The 18,352-nt window shown below is 49.5% G+C and overlaps 1 protein-coding gene across 1 annotated transcript in view; it reads right to left on the bottom strand.

Annotated features, from left to right (window-relative positions):
* The window catches only part of Nos1 (nitric oxide synthase 1), a 179,697-nt gene that overhangs the window by 57,101 nt on the left and 104,244 nt on the right, over positions 1 to 18,352 (bottom strand). Inside the window, 5 exon segments of the mRNA XM_052755171.1 lie at positions 491 to 582; positions 1,730 to 1,892; positions 2,500 to 2,645; positions 5,032 to 5,106; positions 5,108 to 5,161. Of these exon segments, the coding sequence (XP_052611131.1) occupies positions 491 to 582; positions 1,730 to 1,892; positions 2,500 to 2,645; positions 5,032 to 5,106; positions 5,108 to 5,161 (530 nt within the window).

Here is an 18,352-nt window from a genome sequence, read left to right as displayed (position 1 = left end):
AGCAGCTGAGGCCAGTGTGGAAATCACAGACCAAGGTGCCTCCCTGCCTTAGCTGGCTCCTGTAGGCTATGCTCTTAGTGTTGCTCCAAGAGTCCAAGGTGGGGTCAGATGGGGCAGAACTGGAAGGCACAGTGTCCCGCGGAATGGGAGGCATCCACGGACAGCAGGGTGGGATGCTGTGAGAGCTGGCTCTACTTGGAAATGGGAGTTTATTATTATTATTATTATTTTTTCTTTCTAGGAATCCTAACTAGTTCCCTGTTCTCTCCGTGGGTAGCAGGGAACTACAGTCCAGTGAGACGCTCAGTTCTCTGTTGTGCTTTCCAGCAGAGGAGGAGCAGGGGAGAAGAATGCCAGGCTATTTCTGCCGTCTGGGCTGCCTCCCCAGAAGGGGACAGCCTTCTCTCCCGGCAGCTGAGCCATATCCAGAACTAGGACTCCATGCTGCAGGGACAGCACCCGCCCCACCCCACCCAGCGGGACAACTCACCTTAGGTTCCCTTTGTTGGTGGCGTACTTCACGTGGTTGCAGATGTAGTTGAACATGCCGTGGGCTGTGGTGCAGTCTCTGGCATCAAACACCTGCAAAAAAAAAGTGCATGGTGGGATTGCTGGCTGCAAAAAGTGCATGGTGGGATTGCTGGCTGCAAAAAGTGCATGGTGGGATTGCTGGCTGCAAAAGTGCATGGTGGGATTGCTGGCTGCAAAAAGTGCATGGTGGGATTGCTGGCTGCAAAAAGTGCATGGTGGGATTGCTGGCTGCCTCCTACCTCCCTGGCCGCCCCAGGGAGGGCTTCCTTTCTAAGGTACCCTGAACACACTCCAGCTGCACCCCATCTTAGATATCCAGCCCTGCTATTCTCAAGGTCCAGGCTGTATAATTTTGTATTGCCTTTTGGTTTTTTTTCCCCTATGCAAATAACTGAGGAAATATCCCCAAAGGTATGCATGGAAGGCAAATGACTAGGAGAGCGGGGTGGTGGAGAAAGGAGTGAGCTGTAATGGGCTCACTTGTTTATATTTTCTGTGGGCTCACCAGGCATTTCAAAACAAGCACACACAAAAAAAATCAAATAATCTAGAACAGAGGGTGGAGGTGGGGCCTCATGAGACCCCACTCTGCCCTGAGGAGCTACTGGCAATTGATAGCTTCTTGCTTCCTTTGGTAGCATCGCACTGGAGAGCTGACCACGCCCCAGTGAATAACCCCAACCCCTCCCCCCCAGCTCACGCCAGAAGCCCAAATCAAATCAGTGGGCCACAGAACATAAAAATAAAATATAAGACATGGACAGAGAAGAGGACCAGCTGGGAATGTGAAGGCAACTAGAGAAGGTAGTGGGGAGTGAACATGATCAAAATACATTATAGAAATGAAATGCTATAATGAAACCATCAGGATGCAGAATATACGCTCACACAGCCCATTGAACAGAAAGCCTTGATCCTACAAACCAACCTACTTGTAACATTAAACTACTCTCTAGGACAGACTCATGCCAGGGACGCAGAAGTGAACACCTTCAGGCAGGTGCAAGGAAAAGGGAGTGTTGGGGTCTTCGGCAAACAGGACAGCCTGGATCCTACCAGGAGGCGTGGCAGTGTCATTCACTGGAGAGCCGTGTTCCGGTAGACCTCCACCAGACTGGATCTCCTTTGAAGCTCCCTCTGCCCCCTTGGCTCGCTCCCTCCCAGAGGGTCTCCCAGGCGTCTGAGTGTCACCACCTACCTGCAGCTTGGACCACTGGATCCTGCCCACACATCGAGCAGCATTCCGCCAAGCGTGCTTGGCGCCGTAGATGAGCTCGGTGTCCTTGAGCTGGTAGGTGCTAGTGCTTTCAATCTCCTTATTCACCTCCTCCAGCCTGTCCATGTGGGCCTTGGAGCCAAACCTAAGGGAGCGGGGACAGAGAGGGGGCCGCAATGTGATGGCTTGGAAGTGTTCCATGTGTGTGTATGTGTGCATGTGTGTGTGTGCATGTGTGTGTGTGTGCATGTGTGTATATGCATGTCTGTGTGCATGAGTGCATGTGTATGTGTGTGTGTATATGTGTGTGTGCATGAGTGTATGTGTGCGTGCATGTGTGTGTATATGTGTGTGTGCATGTGTGTATACGCATGTCTGTGTGCATGAGTGTATGTGTGTGTGTGTGTGTGTGTGTGTGTGTGTGTGTGTGTACGTGTTAAAGGTTCGAAGCTCTGCTACTAACAGGTGAAGGAGCCTTTATGAGGTGGGGAACAGTGGGTGTCTTTCTCAATCTCTCTCCTTCCTTTTTGAGGCAGGGTCTCTCACTGAACCAGGAGCTCATCAATTTTGCAAGGTTGGTGGTCCAGTGAGCTCCAGGGATCCGCCTGTCTCTACTCCCCCCGCAGTAGAGATGCAGACACACACCAACATGCTCTGTTTTCACAAGAGTGCTGGGGATCTGAATTCAGGTCCTCACACTTAAACAGTGAGCATTTTCCCACTGGTCCAACTGCCCAGGCTCCTGTACTTGCCTTTTAATGGATGAGTAGTATTGGTCGAGAAATTCTTTGGCTAGTGGGAAGAGCTGGTCCTTGGTGTGGACGTCTTCTGGCTTCCGAGTGTGCTGGGATGGCAGCATGATAGAGCCCATGCAGATGTGCTCTGTGCACCCTGTTTCCTGGGGGCCAAGAAGGAGGTAAGTGAGTGTCTGGCTTCTCGACACCAAGGTTAGCAGGTGTCATGACTGAGGACCAGGGTCTGGACTCACAGAAAGCTTGACTTGGCATTCTATTCCAAAGGGATTTCCCAAGCCAGCTTCAGATCATTGCTGGACATGATTGGTTGAAGCCCTTGAGGAACTGCCCAGGGTGTTTGCACTAGTCAGTTAGGAAAGGGGCCCTGCCACTGGAACACACACAGCCACTGTGCAACAGCCTAGGGTCTATCTGCCTCTGACATCTCTACCTGAATCCTCTATCCTCTATCTGTCAATCATGTACCCATCTATCACCTAACTACCTATCATCTATATATTATCTATCTATCTATCTATCTGTCTGTCTGTCTGTCTGTCTGTCTATCTATCATCTATCTGTCATCTATATATTATCTATCATCTATATATTATCTATCTATGATCTATCATCTATATATCTATATATTCATCTATTATCTATCTATTAGTCTATCATCTAGGTATCAATCATCTACTTTTAATTTTCTATCTAATCTATCATTTATCATATGTCAATCATCTATTATCTACCTATCACCTATTTATCATCTATTATCAACCTATCAATAATCTATCAATCATCTATCTATATGTCTGTCTACCTATCCTCTATCCATCCATCATTTATTAACTCTATTATGTATCTACTATCTATCTACTCAAAATTGACCCATCCATTAGTTATTTACTCATCTATTTATCATTGAACATCTCTCTCACTATCATCTATCTGTCTGTCTATCTATCTATCTATCTATCTATCTATCTATCTATCTATTATCTATCTTTTTATCTGTCTATTATCTATCTATTATCTATCTATCTTTCTATTATCTATTATCTATCTTCCTATCTATTATCTATCTATCTATCTATCTATCTATCTATCTTCTATTTTTTCGTTTTGAGACAGTGTCTCATATAGCCGAGGTTGGCCTTGAACTCACTATGTACCTGAGGTTGGCCGTAAGTTCTTGACTCTCTGCCTTTACCTCTCAAGTACTGAAAATACAGGTGTGTGCCGTTACACCCATTTCCAGAGAAGCTTTTTTATTCTATGTTGATCAAAGAGAACTAATAATGACATGGTCATCCTCATCTCATCATCTGTTGTCGTCGATGATATTATTATTATTATTGTTGTTGTTGTTATTATTTACTACTACTACTACTACTATTACTACTGCTGCTACTTAGACAAGGTCTCATATAGCCCAGGCTAGCCTATATGACCAAGCCAAGGATAACCTTTGAATTTCTAACTCTGTCGCCTCCACCTCCTGAGTGTAGAGATTACAGTCACGCACCACCACACCACTTGTGTGCTGGCGTGTAAACCCAGGGCTTTGGGTGTGCTCGGCAAGCACTTTAATCAAGCTCCCCTCCCCCCAGCTCCTAATAATGTGTCTGAACACATCCTATGGCAGATTGATGTCGAAGGTGGCCGTAGCTCTTCCCTTCCGTGCACAGCATCCCCTGTGACGTGATTCTACCACACCTCTCCCGAGATGCAGTCGGCCCCTCACCCCTTGGATCCGGTTGCTTTGGACCCATAGAATCCAGTAGGAGTGACCCTGGGCCGTGTGCCAGCCTAGGTCTCAAGAGTCTTGTATGCTAACGGAAAATAGAGAGATCTTGCGATCTTCTGCAGCCCTGGGGGTAAGCCCAAGCTTGCTTGCTGGGAGAGGAGAGGCCATGTAGAACACAGTCACATTCTGCCAGGGCTATCCTACAGCAGCCTGACCTGAGCTGTCTTCTCGAGTGCCTGAAGGTGCATGAGATAGACCCCCATCAAAATCAACCACTTCTTGGCCAGGTCTGCAGAGCCACCTGGCTAGACTGTGGACTTTAAAAAGTAATACATAGTAGTTGTTTTCAGCCACTGAGTTTGAGGCCTGCTTGTTACAGTGCACTAGCTGACAGATACAACACTCCTTCAAGTGGCTCACTTTTTTTTTTAAAAAAAAAAATGGAAGGCAATGGGTTGGAATGTTGAGTATTAAGAATGTGGTAAAGAACAGAGGCCACGGTGTGAAGCAAAGGAAGGGTTGGTTCAATACCCCATCCGTGATCACACTGTAAGAGGCAAACGATGTGCAAGGATCCTTACATTCTGCTGGGAGCAGGGTGCTCACACATAAAAACCCATCAGTGGGGCATCCATGGAGGTGTGAGCCCAAGCCTGCCGACCCTCTGGCTGTCACAATGTGGGTGGGGATTCTGGCCTCTCATGGGGGGAGCTTCAGGTAGTGTTGATCACATTGCCACGCACAGAACCCCCCATAGGTAGCCCCCCCCCCTTGTGAGGTGGGTCAGTCCCAGCACTCACCAATGTACTCTTGAGGTGCAGAGTGTCAGTGAGGACCACATCTGTCTCCCAGTTCTTGACCTTGAGGAAGCGGGGGGCACCTGGAAGGACTGCCATTCTTGGTAGGGGACTGTTTCCCCGAGGCAGGGGGCTGTAAATGAGAAGGAAGTGACATATGAGACTTGCAGGCTTTCCTCTTTCTAGAGTTTTCTCAGGGTCACCCACTACCTTCACAGAGAGAAGGCCCCAACCTTCCCTGGGTGTCTGAGGTTCCCAGGAATGAACAGATCTGCCTATGCAAAAGACACACAATGTCATGGAAAGATGTTATGGATTCAATCCTGGGATAGGGGGCAGAAGGTCATAGACCTTCAATGTCTTTGCCACAGAGTCAAGAATATCTAGAATAGACTATACATTCTTTTTTGTTGTTTATTTGTTTGTTTTGAGACAGGGTTTGTCTGTGTAGCTTTGGAGGCTTTCCTGGTACTTGCTCTGTAGCCCACACTAGCCTTGAACTCACAGAGATCCGCCTGCCTCTACCTCCCAAGTGCTGGGATTAAAAGCATGTGCCACCACTGCCCGGCTCTAGACTACACATTCTAATATCTAGAATACCGCATAGAGACCCAGTGAACGTTTGTTGAATGAATAAATGACAGAGAAACTAGCAGCTATTGAGTAGTTGTGGTCCTTAGAGTTGTAGAAACTGGGTCATTTGCTTGATGGGGACACCCCCATGGGAGAGGCAACCGGGGAGGGAGTCTGAGCTGTGTGACTCACGCATAGGCAAGTTCTAACTCCCAAGTTCTCATGGCCACGTTTCATCTTAACTCAGAACTCATGGCCAAACACTCTCAGGGAGCAGGCACTGGCCAGCTCAGCCTTCTGAAACAGGAGAGAAAGCATAAACAGATACAAAGACGATATGGTGGCAGGTGGGATGAGAGTACAGAGGGAGGGAGGGAGGGAGGGAGGGAGGGAGGGAGGGAGGGAGGGGATGGAGCCTGAGTGGAGGAGGGAGAGAGGTGAGCGCGAGGGCCTGTGGTCAGGATGAGTTTGCTAAGTTTGAAGGACCAGGGGGCTGCGGAGCTGACTCAGTTGCTTCACCAAGCACACAGACCTGAGCTCGATTCCTGGGACCCACGTGAAAAACCCAGGCATAGCCATGTGAGGGGAAGAATAGAGACGGGAAGGTTAAAGGTCAAACCCATGGCTCACAAGCTTGGAGGGGCTGAGGCAGGAGAACAGCTATGAGTTAGTGACATGACAGCACTGGCAGCCTGAGTCTTTGAAGACCAGCATTGCTTTCCTCTCTCAGTCCTGGGTGTCACTCTGGGCTGCTTGCATTGGTGCCCTGGAGGCTGAGTGACAGCAGGAATCCCGGAGGGAACGGTGGACATGATGCCCCATCAGGGTGGGAGGGCAGAGGTTCGGAGTGTGGCGGGGAAGGAGGACAAGGCGTAGGGTGTGGCTGGTGGAGGGGTGCCTCAGCCCTCCCCACCAGGCAGCAGAGAAACAAGGTAACAGGCCAATGGGAGAGCCTGCATAGCACACCAGACACCTTGCTGGGGCTGCTGTACTTGGCTTTGATGTTTTAATTAGCCACCAGTGACAATGGATGACCTGGGAGGGGACAAATGAACAGACAGAGACACGTGTAGCAGACAGGGGCCCCGCATACAGGACACACATGGCTTTTCTGAGTGGGAACCAAGGTCTAGGCTCAAAATGCAGATTAGCGTGCCCAGGACCATGAGGCTGGAGCGGGCACATGTGGATTGAGCTGGCGGCCACACTTGTCCTTTCCTGGCTTTGTATCCGCTGTAGGATGATGGAAGCTTCTCGGTGTCGGGGGTGGGGGGGTGGGGGACACCTGCTCTAGCTGGAGGCTTGCAGAAGTGTGAGAGGAGGCATTGTAATGATTTTTCTGAACTCACTCTGCCAAGGGCTTTGCTGAAGCCTGAGAGAAAGGCCTGGGGACTCAGGCTCCATGGAGGCTGAGGGACCCCACACAGGTGGTAATGCTCGCCCTGTAACTGGGGAACAGGTATGACTCAATGGCTGTCCTGAGGCAGGGGTCTGGGCTCTGTAGCCTGTGTGTTTCTGTAGAGCACATTTTTCCCATTTTTCCACAGTTCAATATAAAAACCCACACAAGAACGGTACTTTGTATTTCATGAATGTGATACAAAGCTCAAGTTTCAATGGTAAGTTTTTCACTGGTCATCCTGTTGCCTGTTTCTTTTGTGAGGGACCAGAACTGAACCCAGGCCTTTACACACACTTGGGTGAGTGTCTCCCACTGAACTACATCCTCAGCCTTTGACACAATTCTGTTACGTTTTCCAGACAGGCTTTGTACTCATGGTGTAGCCCAGGTTGACCTTGAACTTGTCATCCTCCTGCCTCAGCTTCCTGAGTAGTTGGAGACATGCACCTCTGCCATCAGCCCTGACCTGTTCAGAGCTTCTTGTACACTGTAGTGTCAGTGAGTTGTAATTATGACAGAAACCAAGACTGGAGAGTCCCCAAAGCCAAGGATGTCTCCAGTTTTGCCACTGGCCTATTTTGCTCAAATGCCATTGGATTGGAGATCTTTCCAGAATTTCTAGGAAACAGCCCTGTGTGCCCTGCTCTCCAGCAACCCTGGCCACATGCTAGACATCTTCACAGCACTTAGCACAGCCTGCAGGGGTGTGTGTGTGTGTGTGTGTGTGTGTGTGTGTGTGTGTGTGTGTGTGTGTTAAAGGTCAGAGGACAACCTTGGGTGTTATCTCAGGCACTATCCACCTTATTTTGAGACAGGATCTTCTATTGGCCAGAAACCCACAAGTAGCATGGGCTAGCCAGCCAGTGAGCCCCAGGGGTCCACCCCTCTCCATTTCTCCAAGTTACAAGTCTAAGTTAAAAGCATCATGTCTGACTTTCTCCTTTGATCTTAGCATGCTTGAAAATGTGGAGTGGCCTAAGGACTCTGCATAGCCAAGGACTCTGGTAAGGTCTTAATTTAGGGAGGATAGAGAAACATGAAGCTGGTTGGCTGTAGCCAGGGTAATAGAGGTGCCTGGACTCTTTGTGGGGTCACAACCTGACAGACCCATCTTAAAGTGAAAATACCATAAGAAAAAAATTCGTTATGACACCTAACCCACGGGCCATCCCGGCTCAGTAGCGAATCTCACTGGAAGAGTGCCGGGTGTTTCTCCTTGTGATTTCTCACCGACAGGGAGCTGCAGCGATTGGGCTGTGTATTCTAGCATAACCTGAAGTCCTATTTCTACAGAATAAATATTGCTTTCTCACCATCGTGAAATGCTAAGGATCTCAAGGATTGTGGGAGGGAGTGGGGGAGGGCTGAGAGTCTTGAAGACGCTTTCTCAACACTGTGGTTGGTGGTGGTGGGGGAAGGGTGGAACAGCCCGGAAGGTAGATCTTCTGGAAGTGGGACTGGAAGAGGGGAGCCGGGCTGAGCCTGGTGTACAGGAACAGCAGCCGAGAGTCTGGGGTGTGAGAAAGGCCAAGTCAGCTGGGTGGCTTCCTGTCTGGGTCATAGATGTCCTGAAAACTTGATGAGACACTCTCAGACTCTTGGGAAGCATGGGGGAGAATGTGGGAGCTGGAGGGAGGAAGTGTTTAAGGTATAGGAAGCAAGAACCTCAATATGACAGGAAGGTGTCAGAGCAGGGGCCAAGGACCTGTGTGTTCCCAATAATTGTGTTTCCTCAAATCCTTACATCGACACCCCAAAGCCCTGTACCTCTGAATGTGACTGTGGTGGTCACTTGAGAGGGTCTAGAATCACCATTAGAGACAGGCTCCTGGGCATGCCAGCAGGAGAGTTCCCAGATTAAGTTCACTGAGGTGAGAAGACCGACCTCTGACTGTGAGTGTCACGGTCCTATGGGCTGGGGTCTTGGAACTGAATACAGAGGAGGACATGAGCTGAGCTCGCGCGTTCATCTCTCTGCTTCCTGACTGTGGATACAATGTAACCAGCTGCCTCACACTCCTGTCGCCATGCTGTCCCCTCTACCCTCTAACCGTGAGCCGGAATCAACCTTTCCTTCCATGGGTTGCTTTGGTTGAGCATTTTGTCTTGGTAACAAGGAAAGGAACTGATACAGTACCCCAACTGAAGACAGGGTCTCTATGAAGGTAACAAGTTAGATTTCAGTCACTATGTAGTCTCTCACTCAACATGGCTGACGTGACGTAGAAAAAGGGAATTCAGGGACAGACACTCCCTCACCCAGAGAGAAAGCCTTATGATCATGAAACTGACTATTACCCGCCACAGAGAGAGGAGCCATTCCGCTCACACCTGGACTTTGGGCTCTCTCTGTCATAACCATGACACAAAGCACCAGGTTGTCAGGACTGGGTTATGCAGCCCGGGTAAGCGAGCCCTGGAGCTGAGCCCAAGCTTGCGCGGAGTCAGCCAGCATCTCCCTTCTTCCTTGTTGGCACCAGCCACGGCTGCTCTGTGACAGCCCTGCGCCAACCTGCCTCCTCTGGACTTGTCCTGAAATGAGGACAGCGAGCCAGGCATAAGCTGGGCAGCAGGCCACCACACCACAGGGGCTAGACGCCGCCTACTGTGATCTTCCCGCAACCCTGGGCAACGCCTGCTCCCACCTGTGGGGACGACTTCTTCAGGAGAGCCAGCCTAACCCAGTTATGGTGGTGGGGCACCCACGCCACGAGCACATTGTTGCTTGGAGCATGGAACCAATTGTGCTTAGGACCCGAGAATGGTTTCTGTGGGGTAATGCACAAAGCATTGTGTCCAAAGTGATCTGGTCCCTGTGGTGACCCTATGGATGCCAGCAACCGTTCACTCTGTTTCCTTTCCCCATCCTACCATGTTTAGTCCATGGGGGTGGGGAGGAGGAGTACCCAGGAAGCAGACCTGCTCTAGCGGAGGCAGCTCAGACCCCTGAGATGAAGAGACCTTTAAACTAGAACGTGAGCCAGGGAGGGATGGCCCAGTTTCTGAAAAGCTGCCTGTGCAAGCCTGAGGACCTGTGTTCAGATCCCCAGCACCCACGGAAAAAGCCAGGGGTCACAATTCGTGCTTGGAACCCCAGCCCTGGGACAGAGGACAGGTGGATCCCTGGTGCACTCTGGCCAGTTGGTCCAGTCAAAATGGGTTCAGTGAGAGACCCTCCCCACCCCCCCCAGCTCAGAAAAATCAAGTGGAACCACCCACTGGGGCACGAACAACCTACTACAGGCAACATTAACTGGGTGATAAAAAAATAAAAACCACAAAAGGACATGAAGTTGGGAGGGAGGCAGAGGGTATGTTAGGGTAGGGACAGTGAGGAGGGCTGGAAGGAGGGGATGCAGGATGGGTATGACCAAGATGTACTGGATACGTGCAAGGAATTTTTGAAAATAAAAAAATAGAGAATGTTGAAGGTGACACCTGGCATTGACCTCTGACCACCATGTCCACACAAATACATGTGCATATGCATCCACACATGTGTACCTGCACGTGCATGCCCCCCCCCAAAAAAAAGCTAGAAAACTCACATTGACCCCCATTCTGGAGAGACAGCTGGATAGTTGTATGTTCCAAGACAACCCTGAACTTGGCCCTGTGACCACACCACACTAGAACGGCTATGTGCCCAAGAAATTAATTTTAATAATGAATCCTGTAGATACCTGTGGCTCATTTCCACCGGGTCTTGTCCTGCGTGTGAACTTGCTAAACACACATGTGTTTAGTCTTTCAAGTATCTAGGGAGCATGGGGAAGCAGAGGAAAGAAGGGAGGGATCTCTAAAGCTGTCAGGATCTCATCGGGAGGTCAAGGGGCCTCAGCTATCAGTTGGGAAAAGGGGTGGGCAGCTCAGCCTGAGCTAAGGTTACAGGAAAAGGATTTTGATAGAGTGCCACACAGTGACTCAGTATTGAGAGAATTCTCCCTGGCTCCCCATCAAATGCCATGGCCTGGCTAGGTGGGACAGCCTGCACCGAGAACACTTGCTGTGGAAACAAACCGTTATCAGAATATGTGGAAGTTCCCACAGGGCTGAACCCAAACACTGGTCTAAGGGCATTCAAACCCCATTTCCTGGCTCCACTCTGGCCCTGACCCCCAGACAGCAGGACTTGGTGTCTTTGTGTGCATGTGGGGTAGGTGTGTGTGCGCGCTGCGCGCGAGTGCGTGCGTGCATGTGCACATGAGCGTTCTATATGTGTGCTTGTGTGTGCACATGTGTGGCATATCTCTACCTGTTTGTACATGTGTATGTGGAGGCCAGAGGCCCCTATTGGGGTATCTTTCTCAGTAGCTCTCCACTTCACGTTTTGAGACAGGGTCTCTCACTGAACATGGAGCTTGCTGGTTAGTTAGACTGGCTGGCCAGTAAGCTCTAGGAATTCTCCTGTCTCTGCCTCCCCAGTACTGGGTTACAGGTGTATACTCTGTTGCCTGGCATTTTACATGGGAGCTGGGGATTTGAACTCAGCTTCTCATGCTTGTGCAGCGAGCATTTTACTGATGGAGCCGTCTCCCCAGAGCTGGTGACAGTCTTTTGATTAAGGGACCTATAAAGACCAGGGATCACCAAACAGATTGCTTAGGTAGAGGGGCGGAAGGCATTGACAGAGACTATATTCTGACACCCGGTATAGTGGATAGAAGGTCTTGTTCAGAAGTTTCTGGAAAGCATGGTTTTGAAGGGTCCGCTTCTTAAGGGCAGTGGGACTCAGCGTGGGTGAGCTGAGCCAAGCAAGATGGGGCATGTGAGTCAAGTGTACTCTGTGTGTGTGTGTGTGTGTGTGTGTGTGTGTGTGTGTGTGTGTGTGTGTTGCATACACTTGAGTGTACAGGTCACATGTTTGTGCCTGCTGAGGCCAGAGCAGGAGGCAGGGCATCAGGTGTTTTCCTCGTCACTCTATGCCTTGTGCCCTTGAAGCAGGGTCTCTCCCTGAGCCTGAAGTTTACCACATTGCCTAGGCTGGCTGGCCAGCAACCTCTTGAGATCCTCCTGTCTCCAGCTACCAATGCTGGGGTTACAGGCATGTATAGCCCTGCCTAGCTTTTTATGTAGGTGCTGGATCTGAACTCAGGTCATGCTTGCCCAGCAAGTGCTCCTACCCACTGAGCCATCTTGCCATTCCAGTCTCCTTTGTACTACAAGTTATCTCTAGAACATTACCCAAGCAGTTGCACTGCTACATTAGGTAGAGGGTAATAAAAAGAATCGTCATACAGTATAGATGCAATTTTGTGAGTATTTTTGGTCTGCGCCCCAGTAAATCTAAGGGTAGAGAGAGAGAGAGTCAAGGCATACATGATGCAGACTGTACTACCCTGGAGGGGGCTGGGGATGAAAAGAGATGGCAATCCTGAAGTACTCAGTACAGCACTGGCAATGCTCAGTAAGTACCAGGCCCGGCTGCTGTGGTTACTGCCATTATTCCGTAGACGAACCCACTTCATCCCCCCAGGAGATGATGAGCCCCTGTGATGAGGGGGAGGCTCAGTTCCATGCTAACTAGTCATCTGATGGAGATCACCAGTGGGGACCGGGCCATCCTGGTCCCATCTACAGCACTCTTGGCTACCATGCTGTGGTCAGAAAACCCTGGGCTCTAATGGCTACACATCTATCTCCATGGAGGTGGTGTTAACCACCACGGCTGATATTTTTATTTCGACATCACTAACAAGCCTGGGTCAGGGCTGACTAAGGGTCCCTGCTGTCACAATGGGTTGGAAGCTGTGAGGCAGAGAGTCTGCTCTATCCCTCTGCTACCCAGGCCCACAGGGCAGCTGTCCCTCTGCCATTCAACAGAGCAGGCCCCAGCTCTCAGAGACTCCCCTGCAGACTAGGGAGTGTGGGTTCAGGAGCCTGACCCCCTCCTGCCTTGTAATTTGGAGCTCCCCAGAGGCCAACGTGCTGGTACTTGCTTGGAAATACAGAGGAGCTCCACAATGGATTCTGACATTTTGAAAGCAGCCAGGAAGCCCTGGGTCCCCAGGGAGAGGAAATGCCAGCTCCTGGTGAGGTGAGGGGTGGGGAGGGAGTCACAAGAAAGGGCACTGGAGTGACTATCTAATCTCTTAAAACCAGCAGGAGGCTGGAGACAGGATGGGGTGCTGGGAGAGAGGGGCGGACCCCAGGGGAGAAGTCACTTTGGCCTGGAGTCTTCCTTACCTGTGCACTGTGGGTTGGATGAGTGAGTGACTGGACTCTGAAGGTGGACATCTGCCTCCAGACAATGTAAAGTTACTTCTCCATTAGGAGAGCAACTGGGGCACGCGAGAGACACAGATAATCAATGAGAGCGGGCGTTGAGAAGGGCTGGGTTCCACTCCTAAGGTTCTATAAGAGCATTTCGGCTTCACGGGACGCGGCTCCCACAAGCTCATGCTTTGAACCAGTTGGACCCCAGCGGGTGGTGATGTTGAGAGGCCTGGAGCCTGGCTAGAGGAAGTGAGTCACTAGGTGATTGGCACTGAGGTGGTAGCTGTGGCCCCCCACTTCCTGTTCTAGCTCCACGTCCTGATCTGCCAAGATATGAGCAAGCAGCCTCACCCTCCTGCCACCGCGGCAGCCAGGATGGCTCCCCTCTGTTCCTTTCCTGTCATAACGAACTATACAACCCCTGAACTGGGTAAAGAAAATAACCTCTCCTAAAGCTGCCTGGGTCAGAAACTGTCACGGCACGGAGAAAAGAACAGAGGGCGAAGGGACCAGCAGCAGGTCTCACGTTATTTATCTGTTGTAACATTTTACATATGATGATTATCATATATACATACAGAAGGGCCTTAGCATGGTGCCTCAGGTGGGGTGAGCCTGAAAACTAACAGCTGAGATCCAGTAGAGAGCCTCAGAAACGCAAACCCACAGCTTGTCAGCCATCATCATTTGTTTTTACCAGACAACTTTTTATCTACTTTATGCTAGGCAAACTCCTACTTGATCTTCAAAGCTCAGGTCCAGTGGTACCTCTTTGATGAGTCACATAAGTTCCCACAGCACCCTGTTTAGCGCTAAGCACACAGTGGATATATGCACTTGGCCACTAGGCTCTTGAGGGCAGGGAAGGTGGAGTTTGCTTTTCTCTGCTTCTACCACAGGGCTATGCACATGGGTTTCAAGGAACTACAGGAAGCAGCTCATTCCGCCTTCCATCTCGGGCCAGAGGCAATTTGCACTGAGGATGTGCAAGACGAGGTCCACAGAAGTATCACCAAAGACTAGAAGCTACAGGGTCTCTGGCCCTCCTCGCAGCTAACCAAGACTTCCAGCAAGAGAAATCACCACTATATAGAAACAAACAGCTCAGCTTTCCCAGACTGATTCAAGTCTGGCACCTGTGTGCCAGGCTCTCCAAATTTAAACTAATTACGAGCCCCCAAGGATGGTGGCACTCCGTTCTGGGCCAAAAGTGTAGCCTCATCTTTTCTTTAAAAAAAATAAATAAATAAATAAATAAATAAATAAATAAATAAATAGTGCTGTGAGTTAGGAAGTTCTTTCTCATGTCTAGCCTGTATCCTCCTTGCTTTCTTCATACTCTGTGCCCCTTTGCCCAGTTCTGGGGAGGGAGAATACAGACAGCTGCTCGCCCTCCATGGTCACCAGTCTCTTCCTGACTTGGGAAGCAGACAGAGAGGTCCCTCTTTGCAGAGAGAACAGCACTGTCTGTCTGAGGATGTTCACAAAAGTAGCCGGTGAAAGTGGCATTGCAGAAAGCCACTGCTGGCCAAAACACAGAGAACGCCTGACTGTGGGATGCTCCATCCCAGCGGACACATCTGTAACACATCTCTCCACCTAAGGCTCAGGGAGCACCACCAAAGAGGAGCTGAAAGATTCTAAGAGCTGGAGGACCAGGGCACCTGCATCTTCTAGACATGGCATGGAGGCTGCTCCCACAACACCTCAACTGTATGGCTCCCTAAACAAGACCTGCACAGTAACAACACATGCCGATGTGGATGGGGAAATCTCACAAGGACCCGCCCCTATGTGAGGAGCTACCGGCCCATTCATAGCTGCCGAGAGAGAGAGAGAGAGAGAGAGAGAGAGAGAGAGAGAGAGAGAGAGAGAGAGGAGACTCAGTCTTCTCTAGGGACTATCCCGGACAGGTGACCGAGTCAACCCTCAACTCATGTACGTACAGCAACACTGCACGGACTCAGCGTGCGTGTACACACACACACACACACACACACACACACACACACACACACACACACACACACACACACACACAATGACTAAAGAAGAAATCATGAGGCTGAGTGAGCGTGGGGGAAACAGGAGGAGTCGAGGGGGGAGAGGAGGGTAGGAAATGATAGAAACACAGCCCTTCCCATTTGAAAGTCTCCAAAAATTAAAAAATAAAATAAAATAAAAATTGTTGGTGAAAGTATGAAAGAGAAAAGCAAATTGCTTTGGGAAAGGAGGAGGCGGGCTTTAGCAATCAGGTGAGATGGCTTTGAGCAGCCTCTGGAAAGGTGGGTGTAAGAGACAGTCCACATCATACAGGACCAGTTCTTTATTGAGTTGCTCCACAAGAAGGCCTCGGGGGCAGGGATGAGATACCAATGGGCCACAGGGCTGCCTCCTTATCTCTGGAGTTGGCAAAATGTACCCTAAACTTGAGTCTCAAGGAATGCCCTTGCTCACTCTGTGTCTTGGGGATTGAACACAGAACCAAGGGAATGCCGGGAAAAATGCCCTATTATGTCAGCTATATCCATGGTGCTTGTTTTTCTTTTTCTGGAAAGGGTCACACTGTGTAGCCCAGGCTACCCTTGAACTCGCAACCCACTACCTCGGCCTCTTGAGTTTGAGGTGACAGACTGCCACCAGCATGGCCAGCTCCTTTCAGCCCTGTTCCTGAAGGCGATGTGGAGCCTGGCTTTACAGTCGGTGGGTCTGGGAAGATCGTGTACATCAATGGTTTGGAGTTTTCAGGAACGGATTGTGCTGAGGTTCTGATGTGAGGGGTGGAGTGGACCCAGCCCCCTCACTGCTGGTCTCTGGGTCAGTCTTTCAGACAAAGCCACTTGGTCATCTTACTGGGTCCTCAGTGCTGAGCACCCCTTTCATCCCCTCTCATACCACGCTGGCTGAGAAGCCCATCCCCAAATCACTCCTGCTGTGTTTTCTGTACTGAGCTCCACCCCTCTAACTAGAAGATCAAAGTGATTTTTTTTTCAAATTGCCACTTTAAACAAGGTGAACAGCATGAAAGGGAGTGGCCACAGCCCTGCTCTTGCTCAGACTTTGCCAGGGACTTCCAGTTATTTCTAGAAAAGTCAAGAATGCTTCTGCTTCTTCCCAAGACTTCCCCCTTTAGCCAAACTCCAAGGCTGCCACCAACAGGGGATTACAAACTCCAACGGCAAACCACCAAAGCAGGCTGGCAATGTCTAAACACTGCATTTGGGTATACATTAAGCACATAAGAATATTCCTCATTTCTTATCTTTCTTGACACATAGGAACGTCTTAGTCAGTTTCTACCCTTCATTTATAAAGATGTGGCTGAGGCAGGAGGATGGTAAGGTGAAGAACTGCTCAGGCTGTCGAGTGAGTTAAAGGTCAGAGAGGGTAACTTAGTGAAGCCTCATCTAAAAAAAATTATTTTAAAGGTGGGGGGAAGGGCTGGATGACTCAGAAGCCAAGAGTAGGCAACACATTTGCAGAGGACCCATGTTGGAAAGCTCTTCACTGCCTGTAGGTCCAGTTTTAGGGGATGTGAATCTCTGGCCTCTGCCTCCCAACTGCAGAGATTACAGGTGTGCACCACTACACTGAAGTTTGTAGTTCCTTTCTTTATTAAAAATGAAGCTATGTGAACTAAAAACCTTCCCAAGGCAAAGACGGACAGGAAGTGGCGCCTCCAGCCAGATCCAGGTTCGGCCACAGTTGGTCGGGTGTACAGTCCGTTGTCCTAAGAGAAGAGTCTGATTTTTAATTTATTGTCATGGTTTCAGAGGTTTGCACAAAAATAGTGATGTTTCTTCCTTAAAACATACACTATTGAACCATATGTGAGCCTATCTTATTAGGGAGTGTCTTAGTCACTGTTCTGTTGCTGTGAAGAGACACCATTACCAAGGCAACTCTCAAGAAAGAAAGGATTGAACTGGGGGCTCGCTTACCTTTTCAGAGGTTCAGTCCATTTTCATCATGGCAGGGACCATGCAGCCAGTGTGGTATGAGAGGGGATGAGAGGGGTACTGAGTACTGAAGACCCAGTAAGATGACCAAGTGGCTTTGTCTGAAAGACTGACCCAGAGACCAGCAGTGAGGGGGTTGAATCCACTCCACCCCTCACATCGGAACCTCAGCATAATCCATGACTGAAAACTCCAAACCATTGGTCTACATGATCTTCTGACACATAGACTTTCCTTCAGACACTTTCTTCTGAACTCTGTAGATACCTGAGCTCATGTGCACAATGCCCACACACATATCCACATAACTAAGATAATAAAAATGAATCTTAGAAAACCCCCAAAGAATGGAGAGATAGCTCCATGGTAGAGTATGCTGTGGGATGTTCTGTATGGCAAATGTGTTGCTGATTAGTCAATAAATAAAACACTGATTGGCTAGGCAGGAAGTGTAGGCGGGACAAGGAGGAGAATAAAGCTGGGAAGTGGAAGGCTGAGTCAGAGAGACACTGCCAGCTGCCATGATGAGAAACAGCATGTGAAGATGCCGGTAAGCCACGAGACATGTGGCAAGGTATAGATTAATGGAAATGGATTAATTTAAGCTGTAAGAACAGTTAGCAAGAAGCCTGCCATGGCCATACAGTTTGTAACCAATATAAGTCTCTGTGTTTACTTGGTCGGGTCTGAGAGGCTGTGGGACTGGCAGGTGAGAGAGATTTGTCCTGACTGTGGGCCAGGCAGGAAAACTCAAGCTACAAGAGTACCTGCCTAGCATGCATGAGGCTGTGGGTCATCCTAGAACCCCCAAAATAAAACTAAACAACAACAGTAACAACAAAGGGATACAAAAAGATTTACCCCCTATCCCAAATGTAAAAATAAAGATAACAGTATTGGTATGCTAATAAATGATAACAGACACTTGGTCTTGAGGAGATGGTGGCAGTCATGGGTGGTAGGGATAGTTGCAGAGTCTCTGTAAGGAGGTTGGCTTACGGAGACTGCTGTTACCCTGTGGTGGTTTGAATAAGAATAGCCTCCATAGGCTCATTTATTTGAGTACACAGTTGCCAAGGAGTGGAACTTTTAAAAGGATTAGAAGGATTTGGGGGTGTGGCCTTGTTGGAGGAAGTGTGTCACCGGAGGCGGGCTTTGAGGTTTCAAAGCCCAT

Source organism: Peromyscus californicus, unplaced genomic scaffold (genome assembly GCF_007827085.1).
Source record: "Peromyscus californicus insignis strain IS unplaced genomic scaffold, ASM782708v3 Scaffold_2__1_contigs__length_46816999, whole genome shotgun sequence".
Classification (NCBI taxonomy): domain Eukaryota; kingdom Metazoa; phylum Chordata; class Mammalia; order Rodentia; family Cricetidae; genus Peromyscus; species Peromyscus californicus.
Note: the sequence above shows the minus strand (reverse complement) of the source record. Positions and strands in the feature narration are given on the sequence as shown.